The sequence below is a fragment of the Eriocheir sinensis genome, chromosome 55 (assembly GCF_024679095.1).
Source record: "Eriocheir sinensis breed Jianghai 21 chromosome 55, ASM2467909v1, whole genome shotgun sequence".
NCBI lineage: Eukaryota > Metazoa > Arthropoda > Malacostraca > Decapoda > Varunidae > Eriocheir > Eriocheir sinensis.
Genome location: NC_066563.1, coordinates 3,971,928 through 3,984,427, shown reverse-complemented (window position 1 = coordinate 3,984,427; position 12,500 = coordinate 3,971,928). Strand labels below are relative to the sequence as shown.

Here is a 12,500-nt window from a genome sequence, read left to right as displayed (position 1 = left end):
GTGTGTGTGTGTGTGTGTGTGTGTGTGTGTGTGTGTGTGTGTGTGTGTGTGTGTGGAGGAAGGGAAAGAGAAGGGAGAGAGGGAGGAGGAGGAGGAGGAAAGGAAAATTAAGAGGGAGGAGGAGGAAGGGAAGGTGTTGGAGGAAAAATAGGAAGAGGGGAAGGAGGAGGAGGAGAAGGAGGAAGAGAGAAGAGGGAGGAGGAGAATGTGTTAAGAGGAAAAGTAGGAAAAAGAGAAGGAGGAGGAAGGGGAGGAGGAGGAGGGAGGTAAAGGAGGTGTTGGGGGAAAATAGGAAGGGGAGGAGGGGGAGGGAGGTTAAGGAGAAGGTGTTGAGGGAAAAATAGGAAAAGAGAGAGGAGGAAAAATATGGAAACATGGAAATGCAGGCAACAGAAAGTCTATTAGGTCATAACGAGGTTGCCCGCTCTGGTGATTTAATCTGCCACTTCCCGCCCCAGGACCTGACGAAACCACATCCTACGTACGCTGACTCCTGATGTAACCAAACATAGCGACCGATGCGATTTATATAGGAGTTAATGTTCTTTCGCACTAACTATCTCTGTACTATATGTCTATTATCTGTTTCTGTACTATCTCTATGCTATGGTTAGAGTTCCTACATGCTTCCGCTTCTCACATCAAAAATTTCCAAAGGTCGATAAGGAGATCAGTCGGGTTCCAATGGGTGTTTACGTAAGTTCATGGCACAGAAGAAGGGCCAAACTACCACCACCAAGGTCACTAAACTACCGCTGGAAACGGCCATAACTCCTACGAAAGCCTTGTCATATATGTATACTAGGGTGTCGAAATGTTTAGGAATATGAGCCTTCTTCTGCACCGTGAACCTGAAAAACACTCATTAGAACCTGACTGATCTCCTTTACGATCATGGAGGTAGAATTGGTGGAGTCGACATCAGCCAATTAAGTGAATCCGCACGAGCTGTCATTTTTACGGCCAGGTGTCAGGTGTTTTCAGGTCAGGCTCTTTCTAATGGGCTCGGCCAGGCTCGCCCACCCCCATCTTTTGGCCGAAAATTTGACAGTTCGTCGGCTTCACCTCAATGAATGGGATTAGCGGGCCGTATCGACTCCACCAATTCTACCTCCATGTTTACGACCTTTGGAAGTAGTTGATGTGAGGAGCCGAAGCGTCATATTTCTAAAACATTTCGGCGCACAAGCTCACACAATATTTGACAGGGCATTCGTAGGAGTTGTGGCCATTTCCAGGGGTAGTTTTATAACCCTGGTGGTAGTCTGACCCTTCTTCTGTATCATAAACCTAAAAAAAAACACTTATAAGAACCCGACTGATCTCCTTTACGGGCTTTGGAAAGAGTTGATGTGAGGGGCGGAAGTGTGTGAGAGTACCAAGCGTGAGACTGATCGACGTAACTGAACTTCTATATACGAGTAGGCGCTTGAAGACGATGGTAGGAAGGATTAGGACGACGGAGGAGGAGGAGGAGGAGGAAGAGGGTTAGGAGGAGAGGACCTTTACCAATACAAAATTCCTGAGGGGTGGTAGGATTAGGAGTAGGAGCATAAGGAGGGAGGAGGAGGGGGAAGTGGTTTAATTCTTGCCCCCTGACCTATCTGAGCGCGTGAGGTGTTGAGGAAGTGACCTTTGTGGCGTATAGCAAGGCGAGGATGCCTGTCATTTGATATTTCTCTCTATAAATATTCCGCTTTTAATTTTTATTATTATTATAAAGCCATGGATGGTGAGGTGGGGTTAAGTGTACAGGAGCTGCCTTGTATAGGCCAACCGGCCTCTTGCAGACTCCTTACGTTCATATATATATATATATATATATATATATATATATATATATATATATATATATATATATATATATATATATATATATATATATATATATATATATATATATATATATATATATATATATATATATATATATATATATATATATATATATATATATATATATATATATATATATATAAAGGACAAGAAAACGAACGAGACATAAGGGAGTTATGGCGATTCGCACCAAGCGGTTGATTTTCCAAAATTCGCAGCTTAAAGACAAGGGCGCCGCAAAATCAAAAGTGTCCGCCAACCATACTTGAGATGTCAGTGACCCAGGAGTTCCCCTTACAAGCAATTTATTAAACAGCTTCCAGTAGTTCACTCTGTCAAAGGTCTTGCTGGCGTCAAGGAACTTTGAAGGAAGCAAAGGGTCATCCCAATGGTTTGGTTCATCCCATCCTGATCTGCGCATCGCGGAGCCCAATCTTAACTATTACAGAGTAATTAAGTGAAGCATCTAAGTGTAAAGAAGAACCAAGGAGGACCTATAAAGCGATGAAAAGTGGAACATGTCAAAAGAAGAAGAAGAGTGATTGTTAAAATCCTAGTTACGTATATACATAAATACGTCATCATTTACTTTTATAAAAATAAAAATAAACTTGGGTGGGACAGATCCCGATAAGAAGTCGACAAAAGACACGGCAGGCTACCGTGTCGAAATTCCCCCACCCTGTGTATGTAAACAAAGGCCGGACAAACCAAATCGGGGGATGAGATGTTGCTACTTTAGTATGCGATCTACGCGGCCGTTTCTACTTTAGCGTGCGGTCTAGCACCATATTTACAATTCAGCGTGCAGTCTACCTCACTACAGGAACCTTATTCTGCAGGATTATGAAAACGAATCAGAATAATGCTGATTAAAGGTTTTTTATTATATGACACCAAAGAAATCATCAAAATATAACTATAAAAAAATGCTAAATAGCATATCAAAGTTAAGAATATATAATAATAGAACAATGCTAAACAGTACTTCAAAATAAATAAATAAATAAATAAATAAATAAATAAATAAATAAATAAATAAATAAATATATATATATATATATATATATATATATATATATATATATATATATATATATATATATATATATATATATATATATATATATATATTTAGATCCTCTAACGGTACATGCTTTATACATCATTTTTACTTCCGGCAACGAAGTTGGAGGTTATATTTTCGGTCCGGTCAGCATGTTTATTTGTTTGTTTGTTTGTTCGTTAACAGTCTCCTGTGCACAATTTTGCGGACATCTCAACCAATTTTTCAGAGAAGCTTCGTGTCCATCCAGAATAGAACCCATTTTTTTTTTTTTATGTCAAAGGCCAAAGGTCAAGATCGCACAAGACGTCCAGTGTAACATCTTGGTTACCAATGTTTACCTTCCCTAGGTTTCCCCAGATACCTATTTATCGACCATCCTGAAAGGAAGGATGAACAGCTTGGTGGACTGTATGTCGACTCCCCAGACCGTGATTCGAACCCACACCCGCAGATTCTTAGTCAGGGACGCTAACCACTGCACCGCGGAGGTGTACAATGGGCTTACGAAGGGGAAGGTGGTAGAGGGAATTTATGGTACGGGCCTAAGCCTTCAACGCTCATCTAATCCGTGTTCTGAGCTGCCTTCACGCAGCTTAATAGTTATGTTTTTTAATGATAAATTAATTAGGCAATCTATGTAACTATTAATGCTTATTTTTACTTGAAACTGATATGTAAAGAGATTAAAACAAAATATTGACTCAAAAGGGAAAATTTACTATTTATTCCGGAACCAAGATAAGATATTACCTATTTAAGTGTTTTCCTATGTTTCAGCCTGTATGCCACAAGATGATGTCTAAAATTGTCTTAATATTAGATTAATTCCTGCGATAACTGAGATAAAAAAAAATTGTTTGCCGTTGACTGATTTTGCTGTATCAAATTAAGTTGACTGGGAATTTGGCAACTTTTCTGGAGTTTGCCCCCAACTTATCACAAACCAAGGGTGGGATAATACATATGTGAAACACATGTTATTTTCACAAACAGTATTTTTTTGCCAAAAAATACTAAATTATAATTTTAAAAGATATGTAACTAAAATGGACTAAATAACAACTTTTATCTATATCAATGACATAGGTAAATTTGCGGATGACACCAAAATAGGACGCACTATTAGGACAGGGGAGGATGCTAGACCACTGCAGGAGGATATCAACAAACTGTCAGTTTGGTCAGAGAAATGGCAGATGAATTTTAACATCACCAAGTGTAGCGTACTAAATGTAAGAACATGCAACCCATTACACGGGTATAGTTTAGACTTTACAGTGATAGGAAAAGCAGAGTGTGAAAGGGATTTGGGAGTGTTAGTGAACTCTGACCTAAATCTAAGGAAGCAATGTATTAGTGCGAGGAATAGGGCTAACAGGGTATCAGGCTTTATTAACACGACGGTAACCAGCAGGAGTGCAGGGGTCATCCTCAGACTCTATTAAGCGTTAGTTAGGCCACGCTTAGATTATGCTGTTCAGTTTTGGTGCCTACAGTAGAGAATGGACATCAGCTTGCTAGAATCAGTTCAGAGGAGGATGACCAAGATGATTCAGGGGCTGAGGAACCTCCCATATCAAAATAGGCTGAAACAACTAAACTTACATTCTCTAGATAGACAAAGAGTGCAGGGTGATCTGACAGAAGTATTCAAATGGGTCAAGGGTTACAACAAAGGCTATATAAGTAAGAACTGAGAATTAGCCAGCAGGATAGAACACGCAGTAACGGATTTAAATTGGAAAAGTATAGATTTAGGAGGGAAAAAAGCAGGCATTTGTTTAGTAATAGGGTGGTGGGGGAATGGAATAGACTCAGCAGTCACATAGTGAGTGCAGGGACGATAGCTTGTTTTAAGAGTAGACTGGATAGCTACATGGACGAGGACGACAGGTGGTAGTGGGGGGGATCTGGAGCTGCCTTGTGTAGGCCATTCGCCCTCTTGCAGTCTCCCTTTGCTCTTATGTTGTTGTTTGTTATAATTTTTTTGTAGTATCTTTTCTCGCCATTCTTTTATCTTTTTCTGCTACTACTACTACTACTACTACTACTCATATTACTACTACTACTATCACTACTTCTAGTTTTGATATTACTATTGAAACTACATCTACTACTACTACTACTACTATTTCTGCTGCTACTGAATTCTTCCCTGACGACCTTGCTTCCTTTCCTGTTATACGAGTCCAGTTCATGTATTTTTTATGTATATGACTTCACCTATTATATCACTTGTTTTTCTTCTATAAGTGGTATTGATTTTGTACCGCTGTTATTAAACTATTGATTGATATAGTTACGTTCATACTACTACTGCTACTATTACTACTACTACTACCACTACTACTACTACTGATACTACTACTACTACTACTACCCCCACCCCCACTACTACTACTATTACCGCTGCTACTACTACCTATACTACTACGACTACTACTACTACTACTTCTACTACTACTACTACTTCTATTACTACTACTACTTCTACTACTGCAATACAAGATACGATTCTCTTCAATAAGAGTTTAAAGGTGATGAGAGAGAGAGAGAGAGAGAGAGAGAGAGAGAGAGAGAGAGAGAGAGAGAGAGAGAGAGAGAGAAGGGGGAAGGGGGGAGGAAAGGTAAGGGGAATCAATAGCTGAATGTTCATAAAGATAATAAAAAATAGAAAATAAAAATAAATGACAGGAAAAAAATACAGATGATGGACAGGATGGATTTTTGGATTATATTTTTTTTATTACTTTTTTATATTTTTTCTGTCTGTCTGTCTGAACGTCAATCATCGTATCTTTGTTATTATTGTTTTTGTTGTAGTAGTAGTAGTAGTAGTGGTGGTGGTGGTAGTAATAGTAGTAATGGAAGTATTAGTATTAGTAGCAGTCCATGGTGGTTGTGGTAACAGTGGAAGTAGTAGTAGTAGTAGTAGTAGTAGCAACATTCATTTCACTATTGTCTCACGCTAGCGGCCTTGACATCTCTCTCTCTCTCTCTCATGAAGCATCGACGTATTAAACTTTATATTCCTCTCGCGTCCAAAGGAGAGAGAGAGAGAGAGAGAGAGAGAGAGAGAGAGAAAGGATGAAGGGAACTTTTTTTAACTTTCACTTATTTCTCGTCACTCGCCTCTCTCTCTCTAGTAATATTCTTTCTTGTCTTAATCTCTTACCTCCTCTTCATCTTTTTTTCCTCTTCTTCTTCTTCATCTTCCACCTCCTCTCCTCTTCAATCTTTCATATTTTTCGTCTTTTTTTCCTTTTATTTTCCTTCACTTCCAATACTGACTTGTTCTCTCTCTCTCTCTCTCTCTCTCTCTCTCTCTCTCTCTCTCTCTCTCTCTCTCTCTCTCTCCTTTCTCCCTGCACGCTTCCCTTCTCTTCTTCCTTCGTCTTTATTTTATTTCATTTTTCTTTTCTATCATTATTATTATTATTATTATTATCATTATTATTGTTATAAGTATATTGTTTGTTTTTCTTTCGTTTAATTTCTTTTCTTTAGGCACCTCTCTCTCTCTCTCTCTCTCTCTCTCTCTCTTAGGCAAATCATGTATACAGGTAACCTCGACACGTATGTACGCAACTACGTGTGTGTGTGTGTGTGTGTACCCGAGTGGTCTCAAATCCTAATAAACAGATTCTAATTAAAACAAAAATAAACTAAAACTATACACGTACTATTACAAAAACAAGGGGTAATACTGGTAGTAATAATAATAACAGTAATAGATCAGTGTTTAATCACCTGTCATTAGAGCTATTACCTGATGGAGCGTTACCTGAATTCAATTACTCACACGCTGGCCACACAACCAATGATATAGGAGAGAAAAAATGTTTGTTTTGATCTGAGTTTTCTACAGTGATAATACACGTTCGAAGGTAGTTTAGGGGGGCAGAGGGCATACGCTATAGCTGCACGTGACCTCGGTGCTCATCTCCGTCGCATTGGGCCTTTTGTTTCTGCAATATTATACGTTCGAAAATGGGCACAAATTATTAAAAGAGAAAACACTGAAGAACTTACACTAAAAAAAAAAGAACATATCAGATTCGAAGATGGACTAAAAAGGACATTAAACGAGAAGAATGTTGATCAAGAACTTACACGAAAAACGAAACAATATTAACGTTCGGAAATTGACTGAGAAGAATGTTGATCAAGAACTTTAAAAACGAAACACTATTAACGTTCGGAAATTGACTGAGAAGAATGTTGATCAAGAACTTTAAAAACGAAACAATATTAACGTTCGGAAATTGACTGAGAAGAATGTTGATCAAGAACTTTAAAAACGAAACACTATTAACGTTCGGAAATTGACTGAGAAGAATATTGATCAAGAACTTACACGAAAAACGAAACAATATTAACGTTCGGAAATTGACTGAAAAGAATGTTGATCAAGAACTTACATGAAAAACGAAACAATATTAACGTTCGGAAATTGACTGGGAAGAATGTTGATCAAGAACTTACACGAAAAACGAAACAATATTAACGTTCGGAAATTGACTGAAAATAATGTTGATCAAGAACTTACACGAAAAACGAAACAATATTAACGTTCGGAAATTGACTGAAAATAATGTTGATCAAGAACTTACACGAAAAACGAAACACTATTAACGTTCGGAAATTGACTGAGAAGAATGTTGATCAAGAACTTTAAAAACGAAACACTATTAACGTTCGGAAATTGACTGAGAAGAATGTTGATCAAGAACTTACACGAAAAACGAAACACTATTAACGTTCGGAAATTGACTGAAAATAATGTTGATCAAGAACTTACACGAAAAACGAAACAATATTAACGTTCGGAAATTGACTGAAAAGAATGTTGATCAAGAACTTACACGAAAAACGAAACAATATTAACGTTCGGAAATTGACTGAGAAGAATGTTGATCAAGAACTTTAAAAACGAAACAATATTAACGTTCGGAAATTGACTGAGAAGAATGTTGATCAAGAACTTACACGAAAAACGAAACAATATTAACGTTCGGAAATTGACTGAGAAGAATGTTGATCAAGAACTTTAAAAACGAAACACTATTAACGTTCGGAAATTGACTGAGAAGAATGTTGATCAAGAACTTACACGAAAAACGAAACAATATTAACGTTCAAAAAATGACTAAGACGATATTAAAGAAAGAGATCGATGTTGATGACCTTGTATTAGAACTTATCAATAAATGGACTGTATGTAAACCTTCGCTGACCTTTTGTTATGTCATTCTCGTTTGTCCTTGTGTAAAAAAAATGCGTGTAAAATCTTCGGTTCCTGCCTGCCACGTGTTGAACTCCACCTGCTTGAATACCTTTGACACCTGTATCATATTAGTACTGTACCCACAACCCTCCTCTTCCTCCTCCTTCACCACAACTGTCACCATCATTGTCAACGCGGAAACTCTCTCTCTCTCTCTCTCTCTCACCTTTAATTATTAGATAGAGGGTTGAATATCTTCCTGTTTGTTTATGTATGTGTGTTTGTATGTATGTGTGGTGGGTGCGGTGACAAACCCCCCGAGGTATGCCCCCCTGTGATTGACTGACTGATTGATTATGGATTTTTTTTATCAATGTATGTATGTATGGATGGATGGATGTGTGTGTGTGTGTGTGTGTGTGTGTGTGTGTGTGTGTGTGTGTGTGTGTGTGTGTGGAGAAGTTGCTGGGGCTTGCATGGACCGTTTTGTGATCTTAGTGACAGTTTTACCCTTTTGCATCTGTTACCCATAAAAACCTGGCTGATCTTCTCTGTGGCCTTGGAAAAAAATAGTCGTTAAGTATATAAAACCCCAGTTAATCTTCCCTGTGGGTTTTGGATAATAAGTCATAATGCGAGCCCGGTACGTTACGAATATAAAAACCCGGTTAATCTCCCCTGTGGCTATGGATAATTAGGCGTAATGGGAGCCAGGTACGTTAAAGAATATGGACCACAGACAGCACAGCGGAGTTGAAGTGAGAGGCAGGACACCCGTCAGAGCGAGAGTACCGGTATAGATAGTGCGTGAGGGAGGGATGGAAGGAGAGATGGAAGGATGAGGTGGGGAGTAAAAGAGAGAGGGAGGGATGGAGGGAAAGGGAGGGATGGAGGGGGGATGGAAGAAGGAGGTGGGGAGGGAGGGTAGGAGGGAGCGAGTGAGTGTCCTGTGGTGTGTGTGTGTGTGTGTGTGTGTGTGTGTACGATGATTTTGTGATGTAATGGTATATTGATGATGTAAGAGGAGGTACTACACATACACGCACACACACACACACCTTCCTATACGCTCATATAAAAAAGTAAAACATGACGAATGAGTCACTTCAGGATATGAAATACTACTACTACGAAAAACAAAGAACCAAATTATATAGTGATTCTTTCCGGTAGTAACTGTCACACCCCGTCACACACCCTAGCAATGCCCTCCTCACCCTGTCATATCACCCTGTACCCTGTCAAAGCATTCTATTTTATCAGATCTTAAGCCATTTCACAGCGTTTAAACCTTCCAACACCCTTCCACACACCCTTGCAATGCCCTCCTCACCCTGTACCCTGTCGAAACATTCTATTTTTTGTCACATCTTAAACAATTTCACAGCGTTTAAACCTTCTAACACCCCTGTCACACCCTTGCAATGTCATCCCCACCCTGCCAGTCTTCTTCACCTTGCTATACATCACCCTATCCCTGTTCAGGAATCCTATACCTTGTCACAGCAGCCAACACCTTGCCAGAGTATCCTACACCTTGTCACTTCACCCTACACCCTGTCACATACTTCTAGGACACACCATCACAAGCTACACATCTTTCCATATCTTTTCACAATCTCCTTCACCCTTACCACACCCTGCAACACCCTTCAAAAGTTTCCTTCACCCTTACTACACCTTGTATCGCCTTTCTACAGACTGCTACACTTATCACAGAATCTCTTAATAATCGACCTCACCCATCGTACCCAGCCCTGTACACCACCCTTCCGCAGCAACCTTCACCCCGCCCCACCCTGCCGCAGCTCCTCCCTTCCCCTGCCAGGGCTAAAGGGAGTGCCACGGCTAAAGGGTGGCAGGGAAGGGCGCGGCCGGCCAGACGCTTGAGGGGACCAATTCGACCTTTGAAGCTACAAGAAATGTCAAAATATAACCTTTGCAAACGACAGAGAGAGAGAGAGAGAGAGAGAGAGAGAGAGAGAGAGAGAGAGAGAAAAAATTGGTTGGGTTACTGAATTCATAGAAATCACTTGAAAGATTGTGTGTGTGTGTGTGTGTGTGTGTGTGTGTGTGTGTGTGTGTGTGTGTGCGCAGTATTTCCTTATAGTGACAAGGATTCATTTTTTGTTTGTTAGTTTGTTTGTTATGTATTTCCATTCTAAAGCTTGTTATAAGCCAAGAATAGTAGTAGTAGTAACAGTAGTAGTAGTAGTAGTAGTAGTAGTAGTAGTAGTAGTGATAGTAGTAGTAGTAGTAGTAGTAGTAGCAGTGATAGTAGTAGTAGTAGTAGCAGTGATAGTAGTAGTAGTAGTAGCAGTGATAGTAGTAGTAGTAGTAGTAGTAGTAGTAGTAGTAGTAGTAGTAGTGGTAGTAGTAGTAGTAGTAGTAGTAGTAGTAGTAGTAGTGGTGGTGGTAGTGGTGGTGGTGGTAGTAGTAGTAGTAGTAGTAGTAGTAGTGGTAGTAGTAGTAGTAGTAGTAGTAGTAGTAGTAGTAGTAGTAGTAGTAGAATAGTAGTAGTATGGTAGTAGTAGTAGTGGTAGTAGTAGGTATAATATAATATAATAATAATAATAATAATAATAATAATATCACCTGGCTAGATAATTGGTTCCCAGGTAACGTAATAAAAAACAATTAGAGAGAGAGAGAGAGAGAGAGAGAGAGAGAGAGAGAGAGAGAGAGAGAGAGAGAGAGAGAGAGAGAGAGAGAGAGAGAGAGAGAGAGAAAAGCTAAGCATTGTACACTATAAAGTCATTGGTGTTTGTTGGTAAAATGTGAAGGCGATGTGTGTGTGTGTGTGTGTGTGTGTGTGTGTGTGTGTGTCAGAGATGAAAAAAACAAACAGACGGAGAAGTAAACATACACACAGAGAGAGAGAGAGAGAGAGAGAGAGAGAGAGAGAGAGAGAGAGAGAGAGAGAGAGAGAGAGAGAGAGAGAGAGAAAGAGAATTTTAACACTGGCAAAACACGTAAAAAAGATTCAGATAGACAGACAGACAGACAGGTTTTCTGTATGACAGGTTTGCAGTAACTTCTTCCTTCCCTCCAAGCTGTCAGTCCCCTCTCTCTCTCTCTCTCTCTCTCTCTCTCTCTAAGGAACGAGAAGGGAGAAAAGTATAAAAGAAGAAGTGAAAAGAATGAATGAAGGAAGGAATGAGAAGGGAGAAGAAAAGTTTACACTGACAAAAAGTAATAAACGAAATAAAAAAGTAATAATAGTGATAAATATAAGTACTACTACGAAGCCAGGAGGAAAGGACGTAGGAAGCAAAGTAAATTAAAATAAAAATGTCAACCCTTCTGTCTTTCTCTCGTTTTCTTTCTCATTTTTTTGTAGTAGTAGTAGTAGTAGTGGTGGTGGTGGTAGTAGTGGTAGTAGTAGTGGTAGTAGTAGTAGTAGTGGTAGTAGTAGTAGTAGTAACACTAGTAGTAATCGTAATCGTAATAGTAGTAGTATTAGTAGTAGTTTTCTCGATCTTCTTCAAGTTAAAAATACTATATGAAAAGAGTAATTTACCGATAATATAGTAACAAAGGTAATTTACAGATAGTCTAATAATATAGTAACTTATTTACATTAGCCAAGTTGTAGTAAATTAATGCTGGTAATTTACAAATAGCTTAATAGTATGGTACCATGGATTAGCCTAGTATTAGGAAATTTAAGGATATGGTAGTTTACAGATAGCCTATAGTAAATGGTTTAGGTCTATAGAGTAATTTACAGAATCAATTAAGAATATAGTCATTAATTAAAGCTATGGTCAAATACGAAGTTAAGAAAAGTCATTTACGGATATAGTTAGTAATCACACACACACACACACACACACACACACACACACACACACACACACACACACACACACACACACACACACACACACACACACACACACAGGTAAACTACAAACTCACGTGACTCTAATTAAAACTCACCTGAATTCACGATTTGGAATGAGGAGTCGGGATAGGGCCATCACACGGGGCCCAGGTAGAGAGAGAGAAGGAGAAGGCGGTGGCAAGTTCGTTCAGCCACTCAACCTCTCGATAAAACCACAACTATGAACTTCCGATTCCCTCTTCCTCCCTTTTTCTTCGCTTTTAGACGGCCAAGAGGCTCCAGACAGCGATAGGACGGATAGACGGGTGGTTTGACAGGCTTGGGGTGACCGTGTGGCTGTCAGTCTGTCTTACGAAGGTCTGTTCTCTGTTCCGTCTGTTTTGTCGTATTTGAATTACTTGACAGCGAAAAGACGGAACAGACGGGTGGTTTAGACAGACTTGGGATGGTTGCGTGGATGGCTAAGACCGTCTGTCGCTTACAAATGTCTGTTTCTGTCTTTTTCGCACGTTACAAGACAT

The 12,500-nt window shown here is 39.3% G+C and overlaps 1 protein-coding gene across 3 annotated transcripts in view; it reads right to left on the bottom strand.

The window, feature by feature from the left end:
* The window catches only part of LOC126983918 (lactosylceramide 1,3-N-acetyl-beta-D-glucosaminyltransferase-like), a 158,967-nt gene that overhangs the window by 36,610 nt on the left and 109,857 nt on the right, over positions 1-12,500 (bottom strand). The window contains exon 1 of one of the 3 annotated variants that reach the window (XM_050837133.1): positions 12,075-12,500. This exon is cut by the window's right edge and continues 1,022 nt beyond it. The exons of the other annotated variants lie outside the window; for them this stretch is intronic. Within the exon in view, the coding sequence (XP_050693090.1) occupies positions 12,075-12,115 (41 nt within the window). The 5' untranslated portion in view covers positions 12,116-12,500. The remainder of the gene's footprint in view (positions 1-12,074) is intronic. 3 annotated transcript variants of the gene reach the window in all.